Source organism: Pithys albifrons, chromosome 1, assembly GCF_047495875.1.
Source record: "Pithys albifrons albifrons isolate INPA30051 chromosome 1, PitAlb_v1, whole genome shotgun sequence".
Lineage (NCBI taxonomy): Eukaryota > Metazoa > Chordata > Aves > Passeriformes > Thamnophilidae > Pithys > Pithys albifrons.
Genome location: NC_092458.1, coordinates 27,773,906 through 27,801,591, shown reverse-complemented (window position 1 = coordinate 27,801,591; position 27,686 = coordinate 27,773,906). Strand labels below are relative to the sequence as shown.

Here is a 27,686-nt window from a genome sequence, read left to right as displayed (position 1 = left end):
GCCTAATTTCCTCTCTTTCAGTTTGTACCCATTACTCCTTGTCCTATCACTACACACCCTTGTGAAAAGTCCCTCTCCAGCTTCCCTGTAGGCCCCCTTCAGATACTGGAAGGCTGCAATGTCTCCATGCAAACCTCCTCTTCTCCAGGCTGAACAGCCCTGACTTTTTCAGCCTGTCTTCATAGGGGATGTGCTCCAGCCCTCTCATCAACGGCATGGCCTCCTCTGGACTTGCTTCAGCAATTCCACATTCTTATGTTGGGGTTCTTTCTCACCTATGAAAGGTATGATAACATCTCTTTGCCAAATGCTTCATGCCAGCATTTGTGGAGCGGAGGAGATTGGATGCTAAACACATCTCCTATGGTGTGCCCTGTACTCAGTGCTGGTAAGGCCACACCTCGAGTCCTGTGTTCAGTTCTGGGTCCCTCAATTCAAAAAGAACATTGAGGTGCTGGAGCAGGTCCAGAAAAGGGCAAAGAGGTGGTGAAGGGTCTGGAGCACAGGTCCTGTGAGGAGCAGCTGAGGAAGTTGGGGATGTTCAGCCTGGAGAGAAGGCTCAGGGGTGACATTATTGCTCCCTACAACTCTCTGAGAGGAGGTTGTAGCCAAGTGGGGGTCGGTCTCTTCTCCAAGGCAGCCAGTGACAGGAGACAATATGGTCTTAAGCTGTGCCAGTGGAGGTTAAGATTGGACACTGGGAAGAATTTCTTCACAGACAGGGTAATTAGAAATTAGAATGGGCTGCCCAGGGACGTGGTGGAGTCACCATCACTGGAGGTGTTTGAGGAAAGTCTGGAAATGGCACTGAGTGCCATGTTCTGGTTGACAAGGTGGTGGTGTTTGCTCACAGGCTGGACTCGATGAGGCCTTTTCCAGCCTGATTCCACGATTCTGTGGTTTAATCCCGCCGCCAGCAGGTGCGCAGCTGATGACGGGCCGGGCACAGCTGCAGCTTCCGGCGCTGTCACCCTTACCTCACGGCGGGGCGGCCACGGACGCCCCTTTCCCACCGCTGGACGCCGCGGTAGCCGAGAACAAGGCCCTGAGCTTTCCCTTCGCCCTTCCCTCTCGGGCCCGGCTCCGCCCCGCGGCCCCGCAGCCACATAAGGCTGCGGCCACCCACCCACCACTGCGCAGCGCTGCGGGCCAGGAGCGGCGGGGCCGGGATGGCGCTGAGCCCCGTGCTGGGTAGGCTGGGCAGCAAGCGGGTGGTGCTGGCCAGCGCCTCGCCGCGCCGCCAGGAGATCCTCGCCAACGTGGTGAGTGCGGCCCGGCCCGGCCTGCGGGGCCGGGAGGGGCCGGGGGACAGCGAAGCAGCCGCTTCTCTGCTTTTGTGGAGCGCCCGCAGAGCGCAGCGGAGGCACAACCCGCCCCTCGGGCCGCTCAGCTCTGCCGGGGAACACACGGGCCCGGCGGGAGGGCTGTGGATAGCCCTTGGGTGTTACCCAGCTCATGTTACTATAAGTTACTTAGTGTTACCTTGTTAATAATTCAACTAAGAAACAGAACTCAGATGGAAAAAATAACTTTAAAATACAAATATTTTGGAGTAGCACGGAGGTTCAGGCATCTACTAAGTTATTACAAAGTTAAGGTACCTGCTGGGTGTAGTAAATTTACAAGTGTAGCCTGGAAACAGAAACTAGGAGGGATTGTGTGATGGTTTTTGGTGGTGTGGGTTTTTTTTTGTTTGTTTTTACACAAAACCATACAGAAACTGGCTTCTTGTCTTTTCTCTTTATCAAGTGTATAAAGACACATTAAGCATGGTAGAATTCCTGCTGTTGCACGAGTAAAGTGTTGTGGATAAATTCGATTAAAAAAATCCAGTAGTAGAACACTGTTTTGAAGCACAAAAGTTTTATACTGTTAGTTTTTATAGAAGAATGATGAAATTGGTTATGCAATTATGTTCTAATAAATAAGGGTAAGATCAAATAATCACACTGGTTTAGAAGTTCTTTCCGACTGGTTTTTTGTTTGTTTTGTTTTAGACTGCTTGCAAATGATATGTATACACTTTAACAGTGTGATAGAAGCACTGTGTTCTTCCCCTGTGGGTTTGGGGGAGGGAGGTGTGTTAAAGTGGAAAGAGCAAAAAGTCAAATTCACCACTTGCTTAATATGCCTTGGGAGCAATGTTTAATGACTGGATAACATTGACTGCATCACTTTCGTCTGTTATAGGGCCTGCGGTTTGAGGTGGTTCCATCCTGGTTTAAGGAGACACTTGAAAAGTCATCTTTTGCAGCCCCTTTTGAGTATGCAGTGGAAACAGCAAAACAGAAAGCTCTTGAAGTAGCAAACAGAATGCATGTAGTAAGTTACTAGCTGTTTTGGCAATGACATTTTTGTCTTTAGGTGGTGCATGTTCCCGTTACCTACTTTGCATGTACTGCTTAAGTGGTCTCTAAGTCCTTTTTCTTCAGTGAAGCTGTATCGCTGTTTTCCTGTCATCTATGAAAGACAGCTTCCTGAAATTAATTTGCCTAATCAAAATTCTTGTGCCTGCAATTCAGGCTTTCCACAAATTGAAACTGGCCTGCATCTTTTGTCAGGAACATACCTACTTTTGTTTGGGAGATAGTTCCTTTTAACAAACAGGTGTGTGGCTGACCTCATTCCAGGTACTTGTTGATTGTGAAGACAGACTCTATGGAAAAACACTGATGTGAATCCAGTTCTTTGCTGTAGCTTTCACTGAACAGTAGTGACAACAGTAGCTCAGAGTATGTGAGTATAGAGGTACCAGAAGCAAGCAGAAAAAGAAGACAAATTCTATTCTGGATCAAGAAACGCTCAGTTTCATTTTAAGAAGGGAGAAGTTGATGTGACTTAAGGTTCTGTAGACAAGAACCTAGTTCTGTATTCTAAATTTTATCAAAACTAGTGATGCAACTTAAACTGTCAGTGGCGTACGTGACTTATGACCTTGACTGTGATCACTGTGTTTGAGCGCATAAGGCTGTTTTCTATCAGAACCTATTTTGAAGTCTAGCTGATAAAATACTGCAAAATGCACTGTAATAATTTCTTAATAATACAGTGCTGAAAGATGTTTGTTGTTGCTATGCTGGTGGCAGAAAAGTAATTATTGAACACTTTAAATGAACTGTGTTGCCAGAGGTCACCATTCTTCAAAGCAAATATTGCATGATCTCCAATGTAAATCGTTACCCAGATTTCTGTCAACTACTTTTCAGACAATGGTACAACATTAGGAGAGTGGATTTTAAACTCAAACTTACTAAATGACTTACTTTAGGCTTTCATTGCAAAACACTGTGCTGGTGATAATGCTAGTTCAGTGGATTTCAAAATGGTTCTTCATACAGGAATTAGTACCACTAATTCCAGATATCATTAAGCAATTTAAAGCACATCTGCTGCCTTTCTGTAGAGTTGTCTTCCTACAAATGTTTTAATATAATGGCCACAGTTACAGACAGGTTTCCTGTCATACTGTGTTAAATAATAACTATGTACCTTGTAACATGCAAGTGAATCAAAACTCACCTGTAAGGACAGATAGAGTTTAAAGTCAAGAATAGACTACAAGAAATTTTTATGTAACCCTACCTCTCATTAGCAAAAAAATGGACTGTATGTGCTCCCTTTTGAAAGAGATAAGCGAAATGTAGCTGGAGAAAATGGTTTGTGTGTTTAAATAAAACTTGATTTGGAAATATGATCCCAGAGAGCTGTATTCTCTGGCTTCCATGTACTTCCATAAAGGCCCTTCCTTTTAAGGAATTGTCTGTCATGTTGTGGACCAAGTTGATTTTTGAGAATGTAGTTTGTTGTCTCCTGGATGCATTTGTTCATCAACAATGTATTTGAGAAAATTCAGCTTGAGAATAGACTGCTTAAGCCTCACTTTTATGGTGATAAAAGTGATTACCATTAAACTGATATTTTCTTACCTTACCTTTTAAAAGGTTTTGTTCTTTCTTCATCTTCTGACAAATTACTATCTTCTTTCTTTATGCCTTTGCAGAAGCACCTGAGAACACCTGATGTTGTCATAGGAGCAGACACTATAGTGGTAAGAGTCTTTCATGGTTTAGCATTATTTTAATTTATGATAAGTGCAGAAAATACTTTTATCTTCAAAGTTTGAAAGCTGCCTTCACTGTGAAGTTATACCTGGATTACTTTATGTCTTGGTGCTTGCAGGTGTGTCTCTTTTCCCAAGAAGGTAATTTTTGAAATCTTGCAAGCCAGAAGCCTTGCTGCTGGTTTTGCAGACACTACTACTGCATAAGCATTGCCTTGGATCCTCTAATATATAATGGAAATTCTGTTCTCAGGCAACTATTGCCTGTCAAGAAATCCAGATCACGTGAATTGTTCAATGTTGTGGCTTGTAGAGGGCATCACTTTATACCTGTCATCCCCAGAGATGGTGAATGGTTAAGGACAGAAAAAGTTGAATTACCCTTTTTTTTTGAGAGCTGCAGCCACTGGAGGGTCGAGTGTCACACTCATTATGTGCTTGACACTAAATTACCTGTTCTATCAAAATATCTGTGCTACTTGCTCTACTCATAGACTTATGTTAGAAGCCCTGACTGAAATCATGATTTAAATATTTTTGGCCTTAGTTTCTGAGAAGTAAGAAAAAGCAGCACACTCACTCTGTCTTTCTGTTTTAGTCTGTGGATGAGCAGATCCTGGAGAAACCAGTCGATAAGCAAGATGCTTATAGGATGCTATCAAGGTCTGTAGTTCTATGTGAGATTCCAAATGTATATATTAAACTCTTTTCAGAGGAGCTGTACAGATTCCTTGATGTATATGAGGAACTCCAGCAACACAAATATTTCAGTAAATCTTAAATAGTGTAAAGCTGTTCTGCCACAGAAAAAGTTAGACTTATTTTATGTTACCCACAGCTGCTTGCTCTTCCCTTTCACTTTAGGAAGCTGATCAGGGACATAATGAACTGTTTGTTTTCATGTGGTTTCATTTTCAGAATCACTTACACAATGTGCTTCAGCTGGTACAGGATGGAGAGGTAGGGAGAGCAATAATGGTGGGAGGGAGGACAGGGCCATCACAGAAGTGGTTTGGGTCTTGACATTTAATGGAATAATCATAGAATCCCTTGGGTTGAAAGGGACCTTAAAGATCACCTAGTTCTAAGCCCTCTGCCGTAGGCAGGGACACTTCTCACTAGACCAGGTTGCTCAGAGCTCCATCGATTTCCAGGGACAGGGCATTCACAACTTCTCTGGGAAGCCTGTTCCAGTTCCTCATCACCTTCGTAGCAAAGAATTTCCTCTTAACATCCAATCTAAACCTACTCTATTTTACTTTGATTCTACTCCCTCTTGTCCTGCCACTACATGCTTTTGTAAGTCCCTCTCCATCTTTCTTGTAGGCTCCCTTCAGGTACTGGAAGGCTGCAAGTAGTATTGCATATACAAGAAAGTACATGATGATGAGTTTATGGACCATTGCTTTAAATTCTGTAGTTTAACTGAGAAGGAAAAATCTATTTCCATCTGTATTCTCTGTAGTTGGTGGGCTGGTGGTCTTTTTCTGCTTTTTTCTTATAACATACTTTTCCCTACAAGCTTAATTATAGCACTTTTTTTTTTAAGAAAGACTAACTAAATAACTCTAGTCACCTCCTTTCTGAAGAAGGTGAGGATGTAAGGAATCCTGAGATCATGCTTTAGTTTTATTGGGCAGTAGAGCAAGAAAAGGTGCATTGCTTGTTTCATCAGTTTACATTGTAAGTCAGACATCCTCTAAAGAGTGAATACAAGTGGCTTGGTGGTTTTTGGAGTTTTGATCTGTAAGTCTGTATAGATTTTTTAATATTTTTTTCATTGTTGAGTGTCTGATCCTTTGTGGCATGTTACAAAGGTAGAACTAGATTTTTAAGGCAAAGCAGTGCTAGGAGGCGGTGTTACTAGTAGGAGATTCACAAGAGAGTCTTGTCTGGCAAGAGATTTTTCACAACTTTTTGCTTGAAATTATGCTAAGTCTAGGTAGTTCAAATTTTTTTTTCCCCCAGAGCCTAGTCTACTTCTAACACATGCAAATATTTTGTTTTGTCTTTTGTGAGTTTAGTAGGACAATCTCTTAATCATGGATATAAAATGTACTTAATATTTAGCTTTTTAGGACTCTTGAAAAAGTGCAGACAAAAGATGATAAATCTTTGCATATATCCAAGATTTCAGATGAAACTTCTCACACTTTCATCTTACAGTTCAGTTTGGAATCTTGTGGGAGACAGAAAGAGTGATATGCTTTTGATTACATCCAAAAATATCCTGGCTAATCATTGAGATCATTACTTAATTAGTCTCTTCAAAGATTCACATTCTCTTGCTATTTATTATACTTCTGCTGCTGACACAGCAGACTAATGAAGTCCTCAATACTAATTGGCCACAGCGTGGCACTCCAGAGCCACTGTGAGAGAGTGAGGAGTAAGGGAATTTGGGTTCTCTTCCTCTGCTCTCTGGCTTGCCATGGGATCTCTGGTGGCCAGTCTGGATGAAATGAGAACATATGCTCTAGTTCCCTGTCACTTGCTTAGTCTAAGTTGCATCATTTAGCTATTTACTGCCAGCTTTCAGTGAAGATGGCTGTAATAGCAGTGTTTACGCCTGCCCATTGGCCTTTTCTAATGCTTTTGAAATAGTCACTTTTCCGAATGTACAGTGAATAAACTGATACCATGGGCTACTTTTCCAGTACAGTGCAAGTGATATTTTGGAAACTTGAAATGACTGAACCTTTCAATAGTGGGGGGTTTTTTGTTTGGTTGGGTTTTTTTTTTTTTGGTTTGGTGGGGTTTTTTTTTTTTTGGTTTGGTGGGGTTTTTTTTTTTTTGGTTTGGTGGGGTTTTTTTTTTTTGGTTTGGTGGGTTTTTTTTTTTTTGGTTTGGTGGGGTTTTTTTTTTTTTGGTTTGGTGGGGTTTTTTTTTTTTGGTTTGGTGGGGTTTTTTTTTTTTGGTTTGGTGGGGTTTTTTTTTTTTTTGTTTGGTGGGGTTTTTTTTTTTTTGGTTTGGTGGGGTTTTTTTTTTTGGTTTGGTGGGGTTTTTTTTTTTTTGGTTTGCCCATGTCTTTTCACCTATTTTGAAATTAAATAAAATGTACTTGTTTAGAATGCATGACCCACTCAGTGATATATTAATAGAATGGTCTGTTTCTCAGGTTTAGCAAAATATAGAATATTTTGTAAGACTGTTGCTTAATGCACATTTTTATCCTGACAGGTTGAATGGTAAAGAGCACAGTGTCTTCACAGGAGTGGCTATTATACATTGCCACAGTAAAGGTATGTGTATAATTTTATTAAAACTCAGTATTTGCATTAGAAGTTATTCTTATAATGACTTGTACAAGTGAAAAAAAAGGTAGAAATGCTTCTTTATACAGTCTGAAATGGTTTTCTACTCAAGAATTAACTTATCAAAATATAAATTAAAACCTCCCTACAAAAGGCAATCTTCTTGCTGTGTTGAGTTTTCACACAGGAAGGAAAATGACTTTACTCTGAAACCTACAAAAGGAATTGAAAGACCTGTATGAATTGTGGGAATATACTAAATGAAATTCAACTAAGGCACTATAAAGTGTGTGACTGAGAATATGATCCATATTAAGTTGATTCCTCTGTTCTGTTTGCACTGGCTGATGAATACAAGTCGTTGCTGTACTGTAGTTACTTCATTTTGTAATAAATAAGGGAAACTTCAGAGCCATCTTAAGGACATGAGTAAAGTAATGGCCTCAGACTGTTAAGGAACTGTAGGGAGCAGTATATCAATGTTTTTTATCAGATAATTTGTAGAGTAAGCAAGTGGTGTTTATGGGAACTGTATCAATATAACTTGAGGGATGTTTGGGAGGCATTGTCTGATAATGATGCCAATATTCTTTTAGTAGGTCTTTTGCAGGAACCATTTCTCTAACATTTCACTGGACATAGTTAAATTATTTACAGTTTTTAATTTTTCTTGAGTGATGGCTCTTAACTCTTGAAAGAAAAAAATAGTCAGTGATCCAGTACCCTTGCTAGTATGCTAGTACAGGAGAAAGAGAGCTGCTGCAAAAGAAAGAAAACACGTTATGAAGGGGTTCCTGAAGCAATCCAGCAACAATAATAATGCCTTTAATAGTTTACTGTAGGAAGAAAGTTAAAGTGCACACAACTATAGTACTGATGCTTTAACAGCACATCTCATTTGAAATGTGCGAATTTAAGCCACATCATATTCAGGTGAATAAAAACTCCGCAAATCTGCATATTCTTTAAGTGATGTACTCAATGCAAGAATTTTCTAGAATACAGTTTTAGTTAATAGTTAAAATTCTTTTAAGTAGTACTACATATATATAACAGATGAAATTTTCATCTTGAGCTTATTGGGGTTTCTTATCAATACTGAAAGATGTAGTAATACGTCTTCATATGCAACAATTTTCTTAGTTCATCGAGCTCATTTTCCCCCCACACACACACTAAGACCATTAGAAGTTGGTTAGTATTCTTCCCTTGGTCTGTTCTGTGGATCTTTTGTACTCCTCCTGAAGAACTTCCACTCCTGTCAAGACAGTAGTAACAGGAGATGCTGACTTTGGTGTTTATAGAAAAGAGCAGAGAGAACTAATAATCTGTAACATGCACACCCATTTGTGCAAGGCTGTTTCCTTATGAACATATTTTGAAAAAGCCTTTGCTTCAAATGATACTGGGTTCACACTGTACCATGTGTAGTAGGGTCCATACCCACATGTGCAGTACATTATTGCACCTTCCCTCAACCAGTTCTAGATACAGAAGTCTGAAATAATTTTATCACTTCTTGAGAGATGATAGGAAAATGACAAAGGTGATTGTTGATGGGATTGCTGGATGCCTGAGTCTGCAGTTCAGGTGCAGCTGCACATTCCCACTTTTATGACACCTGTATATTGAACTAAGATGTGTTGTTACGAGTTCTTTGATGACAATCATAAAGTTGGAAGGGCAGTCATAGCGTTCTTGGTACTCTGTGCCAGACGTGTGGGCCATCAGTCCATAAGTAGCTCTGTATAAGCATTGTTAATTTAAGAACACATCCCACACAGGGAGAGCAATCTATTAGTCTCAGGACAGGACTACAGAGCATGAAAATGCAAGCTTTTATTGTCTTGGGAAACTTAAGTGAGTCCACTGTCCCTAAAGAATGTTACTAGTCATTTCATAACATCAGCATAGTATCTTTAATTTTTCCAAAGCAAAATTGTCAAATGATTGCCAAATAAAACTTAGATGTTATGCTCTCTAAATTACAATTCCTCTTTCTTGTCTTTTCTGTAGACAATCAGCTAGAGATGGAAATTACTGATTTCTATGAAGAGACCAAAGTTAAGTTTTCTGAACTGTCTGAAGAGCTCTTATGGGAGTACATTCATAGCGGAGAGCCAATGTAAGTAAGACCCTGATGCTATCACATGGCACTTCAGAATAGGCCTTAGGATATGTTATTAAGCCACTGGCATAATAAAATGTTTTGTCCTGTGAAGTACTGCTGCATGCGTATGATAAAGGAATGATGCAAGGTGAGTACTCTCTTGTTCTTCTCTTAGTTGTCACTTCTCCAGGGAAAAGAAGCTACCATTTTAGAACCCTTATGAATATGAAAAGTGAAGATTTGACATACTCTGGATTAGAGCACTCACTCGTGCAATATACAATTAGCTCTCTATTAGCAGAGACATTCAGGGATCTTCAATACCTGAGACAACAGATAGTTCTCATTATAAACAGGTGAAAAGAGTGACTATTGAATAATTAGGGTATCATGGGACTTTACTGAAAGAAGCTAGAACTTGGTGTATTGAGTCTATCAAAATCACCTGCTCTTATGTAAGAAACACCAATGTAATTTTCACTTATTCTTTTGCTAAATGAAAATACTGCTTATGCATGTTCCTGAGCCATAATTGTCCTTTAGCTTATGTTGCTACTACCCTTGTAATGTACTACGGATTTACTTATCTATGCAGACAACATGTACAAAGGCAAAATACTAGACAACAGTGATTCCACAGAAGAAACAGGATGAGAACAGAATGCCTACTACTTCTAAGATGAAGTTAACTAGATTGCCTAAAAAAAAACAAAAAACCCCCAAAACCACACACACAAAAAACCAAAACAAAACATACCAAAACAAAAAAAATATTTATTTGGAGACAACAAGGGAATGTTTGTGACTTTAGGGAATTTCCTTCCTTTTGTGTTAGTGAAAGCCAAGTGAAGGCATAGTTAGCACTATGGACTGCATATCAGGTGATCTGAGGTGAACTTCAGTCTCTAACTTCAGTTTTGACCATGTAAGAATATAAATGAGTTTTCCAAACTCATTTGTGCTATAAAACAATACAGTCACGTTTTACTGGGGAAAGGGAAACCAGTATAGACTTTGGATTTATTTCAGTGCTTATTTGTAAATGAGGCATACTTTCTGAACATGTAAGGTTTTCAGCTCACTGAATAGACTGATGCTAAATTGGATTATGCAAAGAAAAATGTTTTGGCAAGCAGCTTGTAACAGAAATTCCTGGGTTTTTGAAAGGTGATCTTTAGCATGCTGTGCATCATAAGGTAGTAGTTTGAAAGAGAAATGACCATGGTTTTTTAGGAAGAATGTCAGGTTGAAAATTATTTTTGAGTATTCTGAATATTTCCTCTGAAAGAAAAATAAGCTTTAGCAGTGGTTTGCTGCAATAAAATGGCTCATGAGAATCTCCAGGTCATTCTGTTCATTCTGCTTAACAGGGAGTGTGACAGCAAGGATTTCTGAGGGATCAAAGGTACAGAGAATCTATTTCATTACTCTCTGAAGCACAAGATAGTTGATCTTAGTTTATAAAATCAAGAGGATAGAAAGCATTTGTTCTGACTTTGCAAAGGAACTTCTAAATTTAGTGTCCTATAAATCTTCCAAATCAGTAAGGAGAAGTCATAGTGGGTCTTTTTGTTGGTTATTTTTTGTCCCCTCCTTCTTGGCCACCCATACATGTTACACATTTATGTGCATATGGTTTTGTCTGAACACTGTATTGCAGTGCAAGGGACCATTTCTTTATTTTTGGGGAGTTTGTTTATTTTTAATGGCAACTTAATTTTATGGAATCATACAATTTCTTAATGATCACATGAAAAATTAAAAGAAAATTTACTCATGCTGTTGAGGACTAGATTCAGTTCTTTTTATAGCAAGAACAAAATTGACATAGTATTTTAAATCAGTCACTGGTGACACAAAGACTAATACTAGAAATATATAGCTGACTTAAAGTATGAATAAGGGATAAGGGAAGAGCACTGTCCCAAAGATAGTCTGTGATGAGGCTGTAAAAACCCTTAGAAATTTTGGCTGCAGAAAGATGACGTTTCCCTTTTTTCTTTTATTCCTGTTCCTTTTTCTAACCAAGAATTTTTTGCCTCTTGGTGGGTCTCTTTTTTTTGCTGACTTTCTGTAGGAAGAAGGCTAGACCATAGTAATCCTATTTTGGGCTTGTGTAATGAGTAGACATAGTTTCTGCCAGCCTTTTCAACCCAGCTTTTCAGTTTCTAATCTTTCCCTTGTGAAGAACTTTGTCTCTCCTCACAACTTCCAATCTGAGGATCCTGTGAGGCTTTTGGTAGCTTTTCCATTGATGGCAGTGAAACCAAAGGATCCTACTGCACTCTAGAAAAGTTGATTACAGAGCCTGGAACTCTACAGTTTCAGACTTAACTGTGAACTAATAAAATGTAGAATGTCAAATCCAAGATAAAAGGAAAAGCCCTGTTTGCCAGTTAATAGCAATTCAAAAATCCCATTTGCTGACATGGCAATTCCACTGTTTCTTTTGGAAGACTATTAAAGAGGGAACTGGAAATAAGTTCTAGAAGTGTTAAGAGCTGTTTCTGATGAAAAATCTGCAATTATTCTTTGTGCAGTAACCTCCTTTCACAAACAGTTTGTGTAATTCTGTACTACCTTAAGTTAATAGATCCAGGACTGACCTTTGGTTTCAAAGCTTGCTGATGCAGGCTTTCAGATTCTGCTGTTATGTAGGAAAAAATACTTCTAACTGCCTTCTTCCTTATATGTGAACAGTAAAATTGTTGGGTCTATTGTAGCTTATCTGCTTGTATGCAGTTCATTCCACATAGTGGAACTTGCATAATTACACCTACAGACAAATTATATTTCCAATATTACTGTCTGTGCATGTACATTCCTGTGCCAAATTACAAGTATTACCATGACATCTGAGAGCATAGTGAACCACAACTCTATTCGTATCTCAGATGTTTGCACAGGAGTTGGATAGGCTGAATGGAATGTAGTAGATTTGGTGTTTGACTAGGTTTCTCCTTCACAAGAAAGTCCTGCCTTCCTGATCCTCATTTTAGGTATTCCTATGATTTAGATCCACAAAATGCACTCTACAATCATTTTAGTTCGAAGATTCCATCTTGACTGTGAGCCTCTTTGGGAGGAAATGTATTTCTAAAGGCTTTTCAGCCACTTGTGGAATAGTGTGAGAATCAGTATGTATCCGAGTGACCCAGTGGCAGTGCTGGTCTCAGTGACTCTTGGTGTTACCTTTTCGGTAGCTGAGTCTTAGTGAATGCTGGATAACCTGTGGCAATACAATCTAACTGCAGTCAGCTGATGTACTTCTGCTTGGGTGACTGTGGTGCTTGGGCCGTCTGAAGCCTGAAGACCTTTGCCTACTCACCCTTAGCCTTTGTCTTGTGATTTATAAATTGAAAGTGTTGAGCCTAGTAGAAGATTTAATCTGGCTCTAACTTGAGCACACTGATGTTTATTCCAGCCTCTGCAGTACTGATGGATTATTGGTGTTTTGTGTTACCATTGCTCTTAACCTTAATTGATTCAAGTTTGGTTTTTTTCCTGTTTTTTCTTCCCCAGGGACAAGGCAGGTGGATATGGTATCCAGGCCCTTGGTGGAATGTTAGTTGAGTATGTCCACGGAGACTTTTTGAATGTTGTGGGATTTCCTCTAAATCACTTCTGCAAAAAGCTGGCAGAACTGTACTATCCACCCTCTAAGCATAACATACAACATAAAAAGTATGACTCTATCCCTTCTGTGGATACTTTTGAGAACCTAAGTGATGGAGAAAGTGAATCTTCACATTTCATAGAGCACAAAGGTGCTGCTAAGTTGGACAGCAGTGGGATGCATTCCTCAGAACCTGTTTACACTTCTGAAAACAGATCTGGTGTCAGAACTGGTTTTACAGTACCTTTGGAAAATCAGAATGGAGTGTCACAAAGTGTGCCAAAACTTCCATCTAAAATTCTAGAGCTGATAGATGGTTTTAGAGCTTCAAAGGTAAGGGGAAAAAAGTAAAACTACTCATTACATTGCTGTCTGATACGATTGTTTCATTGAACTTCAATATGTACCATGTAATGTGAAATACTTGAGTGTATTAATAATCAGTAAAAAAAGGACCCCTGCAGTTCTAGAGTCTGCTAGTGGAAACTTCTGATACAGTGCAAACATTGTTGGGTTAGGTTTTTTATATTTGCTTTTATCTGTTCTGTCTGTTCTATGAAATTTCAATTACCCATTTGATAATTTTGTCTCTTGAGAGGGAAAAGAAGTTTGATTTTTTTTTAGCTTTTTTTTACTGATCAGAAGAGCACAACCATGGGGGAATTTATACACTCTGCAAAGAAAGCATTTAATATGGTTAACTTACCTGACTTAAAACTGTGACCAGAATTGTATATATTATATTTCCTTTCTAACTTTTAATGCTTAGCATTAGAATTCTGTGGAATACCTTAATTTTTTTATTGCCTCTTGAAAATATAATTTTTAACAACCTGTTCCGTGTTCCAGATGTGTTTAACTGATATTATCCCTGCTGTATCTGATGATGGCACACTCATAACAGCTCACAAACAAGGTCATGTGCTCTGTGTAGCAGCCAAGTGTGATGAGAAATCTGTAGCTGGAAACTTGAAGTGCTTCCAGATTTCCCACTCACAGTTCCAGTGTTGTAAAGACAGCAGTAAAGAAGGGGAAGGAGAAGAGAACAGTGAACATTCTAATAGATCCCTGGTCTCCATCACGTCATTTGTGTTTTAGAAAGAGGTGAAAAAAGTGCTGTAGTGGCAGTGAAATGCGAACTTGGAACTAAAAATACAATGAATTTGAGGGGTAATGGAGGGAAACACACTAGACAGTGAACAATAGTTTTGCTGAAACAGCAGAAAGTTGTGCTCAGCTCTGAAGGAAAGCCTTAGTGTGGTCATGTGGTGTGGATCTGTGGGAGCGCTGCTTGCAGGCATGCGAGGCAGTTCTGGGAGGTTTGTAATAAAATGGTTTTGAGATTGCTGTATTTGGGAACTTCTTGAATATCTGTAGGAAGTGAGTTTTGATGTATTTGAACAGGTGAGATGATGCTTAGCATTTCTGCAATTGAAGTAAAAGCAAGTACGGAGAGTCATCAGTTTTTTGTTGCACATCACGTACATTATTTACACTGATGTGATGCCAAATTCAGTTTTGTGCAGTGAAAGGTGGTGGAGGTTAGAAATAGAAGCAGAAGCTTTCCTGGCCCAGTACTCCAGTAAAATCATATTATGAAGTGCTGAGTTTCATGTTGAACTAGTGGGAAACTTTTTTTCCCAGGTGATGGATCTTTGTAAAATTAATTACCAGCTGCAATGAATGCTTCCCGTGATCTGACAAAACTCATCACCTCTCCACTTGTGGGACAGGTATAAGCACACTGGAGCATTTAGTTTCATAAAAGCTTTCAAGTTCTTTTTCATTTTGATTCTTGAGTTTGCTTTAAGGACTTAATAAAGGAGAGTGAAATCTTCTGAAAGTGAAGATGGTGCTGCCTATTTTACTCTGAGCAGGTGCTGTTGAAAACCAGGAGGGTTACATCATACTTTCTCAAATTTACTCTGTTCTGAATTTGCATAGTCTTGTCTGTACTCAGACCTTTGGGTTTTTTCTTCTTTTTTTTTTGTTTTTGTACCCTCTTTGAACTGAGAATTACAGAAGAGAAGGGTGATTAGAATCAGCCAAGTTTTTGACCCTATCTTCTCACCTTCCTCTTCCTGTTCTAATTGTTTTCAGGTGATATGAGTCCAAAGATTGGGCAGGTGTTGGAAGCCATATGGTCGTAAAGTAGATGCAGTTGGCTCAGTATTGTGAAAGCCTGGATTATAATAAAACCTAGCTATATGTTCGTGTTGTAATAACAGATAAAACTGTAAAAAGAGGGTGAAGATGAAAAAAATACACTGACACACAGTAGCAGACCTTCCTCTCAAAGTTAATCTTTTTCTCCACTTGATTTTTATTAAGCAGTATGTCAATCCATTTCCTTGATTACCCTTATTTTTAAGTACGTTATAGTTGCTTGCAATTGCTGTGTGCCTTCACACTTGAGCACTACATAACTTCCTTAGTTTAGGTGTTCTAACTACTTCAGAACACTGAAACTGCAGAATTGCAAATTAATTTCAAATGGAGAGGTATATATTACCTCTGGTTTGGTTAGCATATCTTTACAAGTTCAGCAAAGATATTCAAATTAGACTGCTGTTGCCCATGGGCTTTTCTTCACCATCAGGCACTGGCTGTTCTGTCATCCCCATTCCATGTGTACATGTCCTATTAAGTTGTGAATGTAGTTAGTGCAGCTGGACTGTGAAGTTGGTTTTTTTTTTATTTTAATAAAACAAAGACCCATATAATAGCAACCGAATGTTGCACTGTTTTAATGGAGAGTTTAGTTCTTTATGTTTTGGGTAAATCAAATTGAATTTGATCATCTGGTATTGGTTCATATGCTTAAGAATGTTTGACCTTATGGAACTGTCTTATGGATGGGGATATGCTAGATATCTGAATAAAGATGTGGTCTTTACACAAAATCTGTAGGCTGCATCCCAGAATATTTTGAGTTCCCTTCTCTCCCAAACACTGCTGCTAAGATACTGAAACCTTCTGAGAGGGGAAGAAGCACTTTTTAGGACTTTTGTTAAACTGAGTTGCACTTTAAGATCAGTAATTGCATAGAATAATTCTAGGTAGAAGGTATTTTGTTTCTTCATTGCAGTTTTGTAAACACAGCGCACTATATGACTATTTTTTACTGTATGTAGGCTCTCTTCGTAGCCTCTAAGCTGAAGATGTTTGATCATCTGAAATGCAAAGGTCCCGTGAAGGCTGTGGATATTGCAAATGAAATTGGAACCTCTGTGTGTGGAATGGAAAGACTCCTTGATGCATGTGCTGCACTTGGACTACTGGAGAAAACACCACAAGGTGATGAATTTATCTTCCCTGCAACTGCATATAGTGTACTGAAAGACAGGCAGGACCACAACAGATGCTTTGAAGGCTGCAGGGTCTAACGATATTGTGGGTAACTTAGATTTGGGGGAAAGGGGAATGAATGTTGCTCCTTTGCTTTCATTATTAGTAGTTGGAATTGTTTCATGTCAGGGCAAGCTTTATGTAATGAACACGCTCGGGTCTAGTTTTGTGGAACTGTTAAATTCTCTTTGCTCTCTGGACATAGTACTGACCAAATTTCTAAGAAAAGACTACATGGACAGTCCCAGGGAGCAGTGTAATAGCTCAGATGTATTATCTGCACTTGAGTTACAACAAGTGCAGTACTACAGGCTGGGGGAAGAGCAGCTGGAAAGCTGCCTGGTGGAAAAGGGGGGGACCTGGGGGTGCTGTACGACAGCAGATAGACATGAGTCAGCAGTGTGCCCAGGTGGCCAAGAAGAGCAGTGGCATCCTGGCTTGTATTAGCAATGGTATGGCCAGCAGGACCGGGGCGGGGATCTGCCCCTTGTACTGAGCACTGGTAATGCTGTGCCTTGAATCCCATGTTCAGTTTTAGGTCCCTCATGACAGGAAAGACATTCAGGTGCCTGGAGGCATCAGAGCTGTTGAAGGGTCTGGAGCACAAAGCTTTTGAGGACCAGCTGAAGGAGCTGGGGTTGTTCAGTCTGGAGAAAAGGAGGGTTAGAAGAGATGCTGTTGCTCTCTACAACACCCTGAAGAAGGTTGTAGCAAGGTGGGAGTTGGTCTTTTCTCACAAGTAACAAGCAACAGGGTAAGAGGAAATGGTCTCAAATTGTGCCAGAGGAGGATTAGCTTGAATATTAAGAAAAATCTCTTCACTGAAAGAGTGGTCAAGCATTGGAACAGGCTGCCTGGGGAAGTGATTGAGTCACCATCCCTGGAGGTATTGAAAAGGCACGTAGATGTGGCATTTGGGGACATAGTTTAGTGGTGGACTTGACAGTGCTGGGTTAAAGGCTGAACTTGATAATCTTAAGTCTTTTCTGCCAAAGTGATTCTGTGTTTCTATCTAAAACAGTGGTCAAATTCCATTTCCTGCTGCAGCAGTGCAGTCAGAGAATCAGAATCTTAATGAGGAGAGCTCTGGAATGTGTCCTTTTATGTACAGCAACTTAAATTTAACTGCCCCTAACTGGAACAGTCCTTGAAGGTGTATGTAGGTGAGGGAGCCAGTATCAGGATTAACTTTTTCAGTCCACACTATGTATTTTTAAGTTTCCATATCTACCATTTATTATAGTAAGTTTTGAAATGGTCAAGTGCCAAGAGAAGGAAATAAAGGAGTCTGTTTAAGTCTGCAAGGTCAAGATAAATGAAAAAGCCCTAAAAGCAAAACATAGTGGAGAAAGCATGAATTTAGGGAAGAAGCCGTAATCTAAACAAATCAGGAATGAGGAACTTTTAATACTCTCCCTTGAATTTATTAGGTATCTAACTGATGTACTTTGATTTAAAATAAAAATAACAAATTAGTGTGTATCTATATTTTCCAGTATCTAAATTCTTTTTCAGAACTAAGTACTTGCTCCTTTAAGAATGACAAGAGTTTTGGGATTCTTACTTTTCATGCAAAATTTCTATTAATAAATCATAATATCTATTTGCTAGCTATTTAACAGCTGTGCAGGAAGATATGCCTTCAGATTTTAAATGACAGTTGTAAAGTACTGCAACAAATCTAGTTACAGTTGTTTTCTTCCCATAAGGTTACAGTAATACAGACTCAGCAAATAAGTTCCTGACCTCAGACGGTGAATACTCACTTCATGGCTACATTATCCACTCTAATGATCACCTTTGGCCTCTCTTCACAAACCTGGAGTCTGCTGTCAAAGAAGGCAGCAGGCAGAACCATCGAGCCTTTGGAAAGAAAGCAGAGGATTTATTTAAGGTAATAAAACCTCTTTCTAGTATTAAAGCCAGCTGTAAGGAGCCCAGAACTGATCTAGGGGCAAATGGAGACTGAGCTGTCCAAGGAAGTTTGTCAGTCTCAGAAATGGCTGAAACACAATGCAACTCACCAGTCCCTGCCTTCTGTTACCTTCAACTTTGGGCTATGAAGTGGTAGAGCAGTTACAGAATATATTGGGAAATGTGAGTGCTGACAAAAATTCTGTCAGAAGCGTTGCCCATCCCACTGACACACTCCCAGAACAACCTCTAAGCCTGTTTAATTTACATTGTGTCCTTTTTATAACATCAGTTATTACCTTACCACACATGCACTGCTTCCATATTGGATGCCAGTCAATTGACACTGATGTGGATCCCATTCAGGCTGTTCTGACTGTGCAGTCAAAGCTGTTTTCTGCCTGTGCAGTGGAGGAGGGATCCAATCTCCTTTATGAAGGTTTGTGAGTTTGTGTATGCTTCAAGCTGCTGTATGTTGCTGATAAAATTGTAATCCTTTACACCGTTTCCATCTCTGTGTAGTCCTTTTCCAATACTAGCCCAGGTGGATGTATTCAGACTGCAGAATCATTTAGGGTTATAAATAGCCTAACTTATTAGTTACCCATCTGGTGAAGCAGGTGGAGAGGTGTAAATATTTGTGCCTGTTTAAGGAGTTAGTTGTGTGAGCAGGAGAATGTCAGGACTTGATCTCCGACAGCAGTGCTGGCTTAAATTGTGTACTTCAGGCTATATCCTGAGGTTCTTAATTTATATTTGACTTCTAGATGGTGATAAAGTCAGTCTCTTAAAGCAGATGTCTACATCCCTCATGTACCGTCAGTGAAAGGAAATAAGAGCTTTTGGAGACTTAAGAAGGTCTTGTTAAGCTAATGTCAGTACTTGGATTACTAGAGGACAGAAACTCCTTTAGGAATCATTCACAAGGTCTTTAAAGGGAGTTAAGATACTTTGCTTTAGGATAACTGTTGCAGTAGATGCCTAAATTTACATACAAGTTAAGTGACTTAATGCACGTGAACTGGGTCTTATCCTTTGTTAAACACCTGGATTATCAGCCTGACTTTGCCTGAGTGATGCTTGTGTCCAGTCCTGAGTACAGAATATTATGTCTGAGCAGAAATACATGGGTTGCCTACAGCACTGCAGCCACCACAGCCTGGTGATACTTGCATTCCATTGTAGCCACAAAACCAGCCATAACTGGTGAAATGTGTGTGAAAGTGAGACATAAAGGATTCATGCATATGTACCATGTAAAAGGTAAAGGCATGAGGTTTGGTACTGAATGCTTGCTTCCCTAATTAAAAAAAACCAAAACCACAAAACCAATCAAACAAAAGTAAAGAGAAACATCCCCCCAACAAACAAACAAAAAAACCAAAAAAACCCGAACAAATAAAAAATACCCCAACCTCCCCCCCCAATAAAACCCCAAACAAACAAAAACCCCCAAAGACCAAAACCCCCCGCCCCAAAAGCAGTATGATCTTTAAGGTTTCTGATTTATGTTATAGCCAAATTAACTGGGTACTTTGCTGTCATAGCAGAATAAATGTCAGAATTAAATTAAAGCCATTTTTGAATATATTAAGGAGGAACACTTGAGGTTTTCTTTTGGTCTCCTAAATCTGCCCTTTCAAACAATTTTAAGTCTGGAGACATCTTGCTGTGAAACAAATGTGTTAGTAAATGTATATGAAACACACTATACAGATTACCGCTTTTTCCCATGGGCAGAATTATTGAATTTAACAGCCTTTGGGTGTTCACCAAGACCAGGTTCAGACAAGTGTATATCATGTGAGAGACACTGCAAAAGATGTCTATGATTAGAATTCTTGAGGGGATGCAAAAATCTTCTTTTCAGTACAATAAAACAGCAAAGGACTTGGATGAGCAACTAGTCAGTGTCACTTTTAACTCACCTTTTATTTTTAGAACTCTAATATTCATGGCGTGTATCTGCTGCCTTGGTTGTACATAGTTTTAGTTAAGGAATAAAAATAAACCTTCAATTACTATGGGTTATTTTCCTTTTTAGGACTATTATCACAGCCAGGAGGGAAAGCAACGTTTTATGGCTGCCATGCACAGCATTGCTCACCTGACGGCAAGAGATGTGGCTACAGCATTTGATCTTTCACAGTTTAAATCTGCTTGTGATTTAGGAGGTATTGTTTGTAATTGAACTCATACACAAGTTAGAAGGAAACGCTTGATTTCAGTTCCATATTTTATTACTTAAAATATATGTATATTTTTACTAGAACTGCAGCAATATGAATTAGTGTTATTTTTCTGATATTGCAATGTCAGAATGAAGGAACTGAGTGCAGCTAATTGAAAGCACAGTTACCTCAGAAGTATTTGAGTAGTTTTAAATAAGTGAATGTATATCTACATCAGTTGCATACTGGCACTGTTCAACACAGACAATAAGATAGTTTGTGGCTCAGGTGATAGAGCATTGGGCTGGGAGTGCCATTTTAAGCTGTGGTGTTGCCCTGTTTGGCATATCCAAGATTTTCAAAAGTAATGAAAGTAGTAAACCACTCTTGGAGTGTCAAAACACTGCACTGCTAGAACAAAAGGTTTTTACTCTTTTTTGTTTGGTTTTTTTATTGTTTTATTTATTAATTTCAAAGATGTCCACTAAAACGTTAAAGACCAATGGTACACCTGAATACACTCTTGTCAGCATCCTTTTTTGCCCTGTGCTTGGAGCTGCACAGAGGGAGTGTTATTACATAGTGAAAGATCCACTGAGGGAAGAACACTTTATTTAGTGCTAAGGAGACACTGTCAGGGAAATGTCAGAGCATATGAGAGAAATTAACACAATACTAGTGCAACTTTGCCACTTTTGCAGATACTCAAAGACTTCGTGATCTTTGTCCTTTACTACACCAGAGAGTGTTTGTCAAACTTCATATGCTGATGCTTTGTAAATGCTAAACAATTCTAGTGCTGTTCAACAAATTAGAAGCTCTTGCCTTTTCATTTATGGTTTTTTTGCTCCCCAAAAAAACCCTGGGGTATTGGTTTCAAAAGTCATATTAGCAATTCTGTGTCTGTAAGGACTCATGTCTGCATTACCTAAGCTTTAAAAAATTGTTCTATCCACCAGGAAGTCCAATTGTTCATGTTAATTATGGAGCTGACTGTCTACCTCTAATTCAGATTTGATGTCTCTTTTATATACAGCCTTGTCCTTAAAAATGCCTGAAAATGCTGGGAGAAAATAGTTGATTTGACTTTTTAAAATTTTTAACAGGTTGCACTGGAGCTCTGGCTCATGAATTAGTACAAATATACCCAAATCTCAAGGTCACAGTATTTGACCTTCCAGAAGTCATTGCAAACACCTCTCACTTTCAGCCTTCAGAACAACACACAGCTCCAGTGACATTTGTATCAGGTAAATGTAGCACGTGATCTTTTGTCTGATTTGTGTTATCCTGAAGGACAGAACTGGCTCTTTTGCTTCTGTTCCAACCCCAAACATGTACCTTAGTACGAGGCACTGTAGACTCACCCATTCTGAAAGGGGACAAGTCTGTGAGGATAAAACCAAACCTGCTATGACTGGAGAATGTGGATAAATAAGTATGAATTAGTAATTTTTTTATTAGCTCTGGGAGCAGAGGTTGCATGTCCTTTTCTCAGGCACTTCTTTCTAGGCAAGATCAACGTGGTGGCTGCAAAGAACTTTGTCTCCTTCCTTGCTCTATTTTTATGTTATAGAATTCTTACCTGTGATCTGATCTTCTCTTTAACTACACTTTCCTTATCTGCAAATCAGAGCATACCTGTACCTGTTCATTCTTGTTACTTTCTTTACCTCTTTTGAAGCTCCTAGTTTTTTCCACAGTATTTTAATTTCATTTTGTAAGAATGTATTCTGTGGTTTCTGTAGGAATCTACTAACTCTGCTTTGCAACAGGTGACTTCTTCAAGGATAATCTTCCAGAAGCAGATCTCTACATCCTTTCACGTGTTCTTCATGACTGGCCTGATGAAAAGATACATGTGCTGTTAAGCAAGATATCAGCTCTTTGCAGACCAGGTAAGGTTTTTGCATCTTGTGGAATTAAATGTGCATATTAAAGTACTTTTAATGAGTAATCACAAGAAGTTTGTATTAAAAAAGCATATTTTTCTGTTCAGTCATAGTAGCCTTTCCTTGAATGTCTAGGCTTGCATTTTGGTAATAGCTACTAAGAAAAAGAAGGAAACAGAACTGCAAGTAAAACTACATATAAATAAGCTTCTACTATAGTTGCAGGCTTGACATACAATTGCATAATATCCCTAATCTCTGCCATGCACAGTCTCTCTTACTAACTCCTGTATTATCAAATAACTAAATGTGCTTATAACTAAAAGTTCTTTTAAGTTAATCAAGAAGCAATAATTTGTTTTAATGTCATTTTGCTATCTCAGTAGTGCCCAGAATATGGTCAACCTAATGGAGTTCACTACTACTTTATGCACACATACCATGAGAAATATGTAGCCTCTCTGATTTTCTCCTACATTTGAATCATAGTGTATCTCAAGTTAGAAAAGACCCATAAGGATCATCAAGTCTAATTCCCTGCTTCTTGGAGGACTAACTAAAAGCAGATAATATCAGGCTTGGTGCCATCACCACTTCCTGAGCAGTCTGTTCCAGTGCCCAATCATAGTCTGGGTGAAGAACTTTTCCTAATGTCCAAACTGAACTTCCCCTGATTCAGCTTCATTCCATTTCCTTCTGTCCCATTGGTGGACACCAGAGAGAGGAGATCAGCATCTCCCCCTTCACTGCCCACCTTGAGTAAGTTGTAGATAGTGATGAGGTCTCCCTTCAGCCATTTCTTCTCCAGGCTGAACCATCTGTGCCTCATAAATTTTGCCCATAAGGCCTTTCACCTTATTGGTTCCTCTCCTCTGAACATTCTCTAATAGTTTGATGTCCGTCCTACACTGAAGCACCCAAAGCTGCAAACGGTACACAAGGTGAGGCTGCACCAGCGCAGAGTAGAGTGAGACTGTCACCTGTGTAGTGATTGACAATAATGTGCTTAATGCACCCCAGGACACAGTTGGCCCTTTGGACTGCCAGAGTACACTGCTGACTCATATTTAGACGGTATTAAAGATCAAAGGAGAAGATAGAAATCAGAAGAGCCTGACTGTTAAGATCATCTGATTCCTTAATTTAACTGTAGCCCTGAAGTTTGTTTCAGAGAAGAACATTTGAATTAAGATCTAGGCCATAAGGTATAATCCTGTTTATAAATTAAGAAAGAAAATTGTGGGTGACTGTCTTAATCTTCCTATGCAAAGGTTGGGGTATGACAAATACTTATAGTAGTTGCTTTATTCAAATAAAAGTCGGGCTGAGTTTAAGAGCATAGTCAGGGAGTGACATGAATTTATTGAAGTAGAGACAGTGCTCTAAACTCTCCCTTTTTTCATAACAATTAAATTATTGCTTCCAGAAAGATTACTGAAAGTAATTTCTTCACTGATTTCCACTGGAGACCATTAAAATATTGGTCTGAGGGACCTCTATAATTGTCTCTGGACAAAACAGTAAAAACTTGAAGCTAAAAATACACTGAACCACTTTTGGTTGTTTTGGAAATGCAGGAAGTGCCTTGCTAGTGGCAGAAACTGTGCTTGATGAACAGAAGACGCACCCTTCTAGAGCTGTGCTACAATCACTCAGTATGACTGAAGGCAAGCAGAGAAGTGGCTATGAATATAAACTGCTACTGGAGAAATACAAATTCACAGATGTACAAATTAAGATCACAGGAAACTTATTAGATGCTGTTCTATGCTTCAAGAAGAGTCTCTCACTGTAGCATGCCCAGAAGCAAACAGGGATTTTCACCCACTTGTGCATAATCAACTAACACGTTATCAGTTTAGGATCATTTTGGCCCTTTATCTTATGCAGAATTATTACAAAATGTTGGACTGCAGCTTCTGCAGGAGTGTGTTCTGTGCATTTTAAAAAGTATCTGGGGCAGGCCAAAACTCCTGTATATGAAAATACCTTAATGCCCAGTTCTGTGGTGAGTTTTTTGGACTGTATTACACTTAGACTTGACATATCTGTATAGCGTGTCAAGTTAAAACTACAAGCTTGTACTGAGCCACTTTAATACCTTAGGGTTTTTTTGACCTTAAAATAAAGAGAATTCTCCCTTTGCTGTGTATTCAGTGGTTACTGCTCATTATTATCAGAAATGAAAAAAAATATTGTACTATCTCTCTGAATTTGGGGATGTTAGTCCTCTTTTTCACTGTTCTATGGGACTTTACTAAAAACAGCCTAAGGACACCCTTTTTAAGCACTTTTTCTGCAAGCAAAAGTGAAAACGGAACAAAATGCAAACATGTTCCTGCAGCAAAGGTAACATCACCACGGAACTTAGCCTCTGACCTCCAGCCACAATACATACCCATAGAAGCTGCAGCTGAGAGCTGTTCTATTGCTTACTATCATTTTTAGGGTTTTCTGAATATGGTTGAATGGCTGTATATGCTTTCTGTCTCATTACTTGGGATGAGTTTTAGGATTTATGTATAAAACCTCTTAGGAAAATTAAAAATAAAAATTACTTCATGTTTCAGTCATTATTTGGAGAAGCATATGCTGTATCCCATCTCCTCAAGTAGTTTGTCACTAATGTTTATTTTTTCCTGATATTTCATTGACATTTATTTTTTCTATCTAAAGTCTACTTTGTAGTGGAAGCCTCTCTGGAAATTAAAGTTGCACTTTCAAACTAGCTTTCTTCTTTATTAGTTGTGAGTTTCTTTCCTGTCACATTTGTACAGCAATAATCTCAATAAACCAGTGTGAAAGAGGCTGTGCCAATACTGACTCATTAACCTCAACACCTGAAAAAGAGTTGATGAGGAGGGTCAAGAGCCACATCTGCCTGGATGTAGCCAAAAGTTACTTTGCTCTTTGAGCAATGAGTAAAGGAAAAATGCCACAGTGATTCAAATCAGCAGATGAAATGTGCCTACTACAGGGAAATCAGGAAATCAGAGAAATGTCAGACATACTACACCAGGGTTTTTAATTCATTAGCAGAAGGTGGTTTTGAATGGAAATTTGCCTGATCTCATCTGTACAGATACTTAAGGCCAAATATTCAACAACTGTATAAATTGAAAATGTTTCTATTCCATGTTGATATGATGCTTGTTCTAGCAAGTCACCTGTTTCTCATCTCATAGTTATTCATAAAGTTCATAATGCTATTCTTTAAGCTGCTAGAAGCTGTTTGAGGTAGAAAGTTTCAATCTTAAAGTTGGCATGCCTGTAATTGTCACAGACTTTAAAACTGCACCCCTAAGTACTATGCATCTGACTGTAACATTTGAATAGAATGCTCTTGGTTACCACACAGCCTCGGTGTACTCTCTGATTAAAGCACAGCTCTCCACACAACGCTAAGCATTAGTCCCTTGGGCATGGTGTCTGTGGTAACACCCTGCAGCTTTGCACTCAGGATGATTAAGCACTTGAGCAAGTGGCTCAGGAGAGGTTGGGGAATCTCTGCCCTTAGAGGCTTCAAGATGTGAGAATAAAGCCCTGAACAAGTTGAGCTGTCTGTAGAGCTGCCCTGCTCTGAGTGGAGGATTGGACTAGAGGTCTCCTGTGGTCTGTTTCAATCCCAGCTGTTCTATAGTCATGTAATGTGGCCCAGTCACCTGAAAAATTAAAAGATCATCTCTCTCATTAATATCCAAAATGGGTTTTGCAGTTGCTATGGAGAAAGCTGATTATCTTTTTCTGAGTGGTGGAAGCTGTGAATTTAATGGTCTAACACTGAAAATATTTCCTAAGCAATATGCGTAACTAAGGAAAATTTTCACAAGATGAAGAATGAGGGGTAAAGTTTTAAACCTTTCTCAGTTGGTAAATCTCTGAGGTGCATTAGTAGGAATGGCTCTGAGGAGATTGTCTTAAAGGGCAGAAAAATATGAATGTTATGCAGCACTTAATAAAAACACTGTAATCTGCTGCTATTTTGATCTGAGTTGGTGGCCTCCTACCCCCACTGTGCCAGAAGAAACCACCATGTAAGATGCAAGGCCAAAAGACAAATAAATAAAGCATTGCTTGGTTTGTCAGTACCCTGCTCTTGGCTTTCCTTTCCCCTCACAGGTCTGAAGATGGAGGAACACACTGTGTGTAAATAAGATGATTTAAGTTCTGTTCACATCCTTAGGTCAGTCCCACCACAAAGAACTCAGTTCCTACAAAAATAATGTATACAATACATTGTACAAAAACACTGACTTCTCTGTATAATGCTCACCATCCCCTGTTTTGTCTGCTCGGCACCACTTCAGTATGAATGTGAAGGAGCAGTATATCCCAAAGAGAAGCAACTTGATTCCTGTCTTACTGTTTTCCATAACCTTCATGCCAAGTCTACAGAAGTCATCCTATTTTCCCCTGAAAACAGAGACATGACTTGACTTGCAAGTGTTTGATCACTCCATGCTGTGAAGGGGAATTTCCTGGAGTTTGTAAGGAGTGGATTATTCATTTAATAGTGGATTAGTCATTTAATAGCGGAGCAAATCCATCAATGATAAAGGAAATCAGCTGTGTCTTGTAGTTTGTACCCCTACCTAGGGTAGCAGAAATTTTCTTGCCTGATAATGGATTAGAACTGTTGCATGTGTTTGTTTTTAAATTAGGCTGTGCAATTTTGCTGGCTGAAATGGTGTTGGATGATGAGAAGAAGAACAGGAGCACAGCTCTGCTGCAGTCATTGAACATGCTTGTGCAGACAGAAGGAAAGGAGAGAAGTGGCTCTGAATATCAAGCCTTGCTGGAACAACATGGATTCACAGATGTCAAAATCAGAATGACAGGAAATTTGTTAGATGTCATTCTCTGTGTTAAGACCTAGAAAAAATGGATTTAGTAGTAAAAAATGGATGTCTTCTAGTCACGTTTGATGTTTTGTAATTATGCAAATACATTCTCAGCTTTCCATCCATATGGTAAAGAAAAAATGTTATGTCAGCTTTCTGATGTTAGTTTTAAAAAGGGGGAGAGATTGATTTCGTATACTTTAGACATCAGTAAAATGATGCCAAAAGATTCTGGCAGTGATACTGTGGCTGCACAACACCTGTAGCACACAAATGGTGTCATCAGCCCAATGGGAGTGTTCACATTGCTGAGAAATCACAATACTTGCTGCAAGGTAAAATAATACAGTTTTTACACCAGCACAATGATTTGCCCCTGTTTCAGGAGGTTAATTCAGGTATCATTTTAATTCTCCGTAACAATCCATTTTAATATTATTTTATATTACACCCTCTACTGTAAATAAAGAAACAATTTAA

At 39.1% G+C, this 27,686-nt stretch overlaps 1 protein-coding gene across 2 annotated transcripts; it reads left to right on the top strand.

The window, feature by feature from the left end:
* Positions 1-996: 996 nt before the first annotated feature.
* On the top strand, positions 997-27,686 carry ASMTL (acetylserotonin O-methyltransferase like). 2 transcript variants are annotated; one of them, XM_071548184.1, is made up of 13 exons: positions 997-1,262; positions 2,191-2,322; positions 4,001-4,048; positions 4,659-4,723; positions 7,241-7,302; positions 9,331-9,439; positions 12,947-13,373; positions 16,175-16,337; positions 18,098-18,282; positions 20,347-20,476; positions 21,580-21,723; positions 22,249-22,371; positions 27,027-27,686. In XM_071548184.1, exons 1-13 carry the CDS (start codon positions 1,170-1,172, stop codon positions 27,239-27,241), a joined length of 1,896 nt encoding a protein of 631 aa, XP_071404285.1. In that variant the 5' UTR covers positions 997-1,169; the 3' UTR covers positions 27,242-27,686. The 2 variants fall into 2 exon arrangements, with proteins under 2 accessions (XP_071404285.1, XP_071404275.1); XM_071548174.1 differs by lacking the exon at positions 27,027-27,686 and adding an exon at positions 23,943-25,172.

What these genes read in the sequence shown, in the direction of transcription:
- ASMTL (XM_071548174.1), top strand. Translation starts at nt 1,170, where the DNA reads ATGGCGCTGAGCCCCGTGCTGGGTAGGCTGGGCAGCAAGCGGGTGGTG. An exon ending in ATTCATAGCGGAGAGCCAAT is followed by an intron (nt 9,440 to 12,946) that starts GTAAGTAAGACC and finishes TTTCTTCCCCAG; the next exon opens with GGACAAGGCAGGTGGATATG. An exon ending in ACTGGAGAAAACACCACAAG is followed by an intron (nt 16,338 to 18,097) that starts GTGATGAATTTA and finishes TCTTCCCATAAG; the next exon opens with GTTACAGTAATACAGACTCA.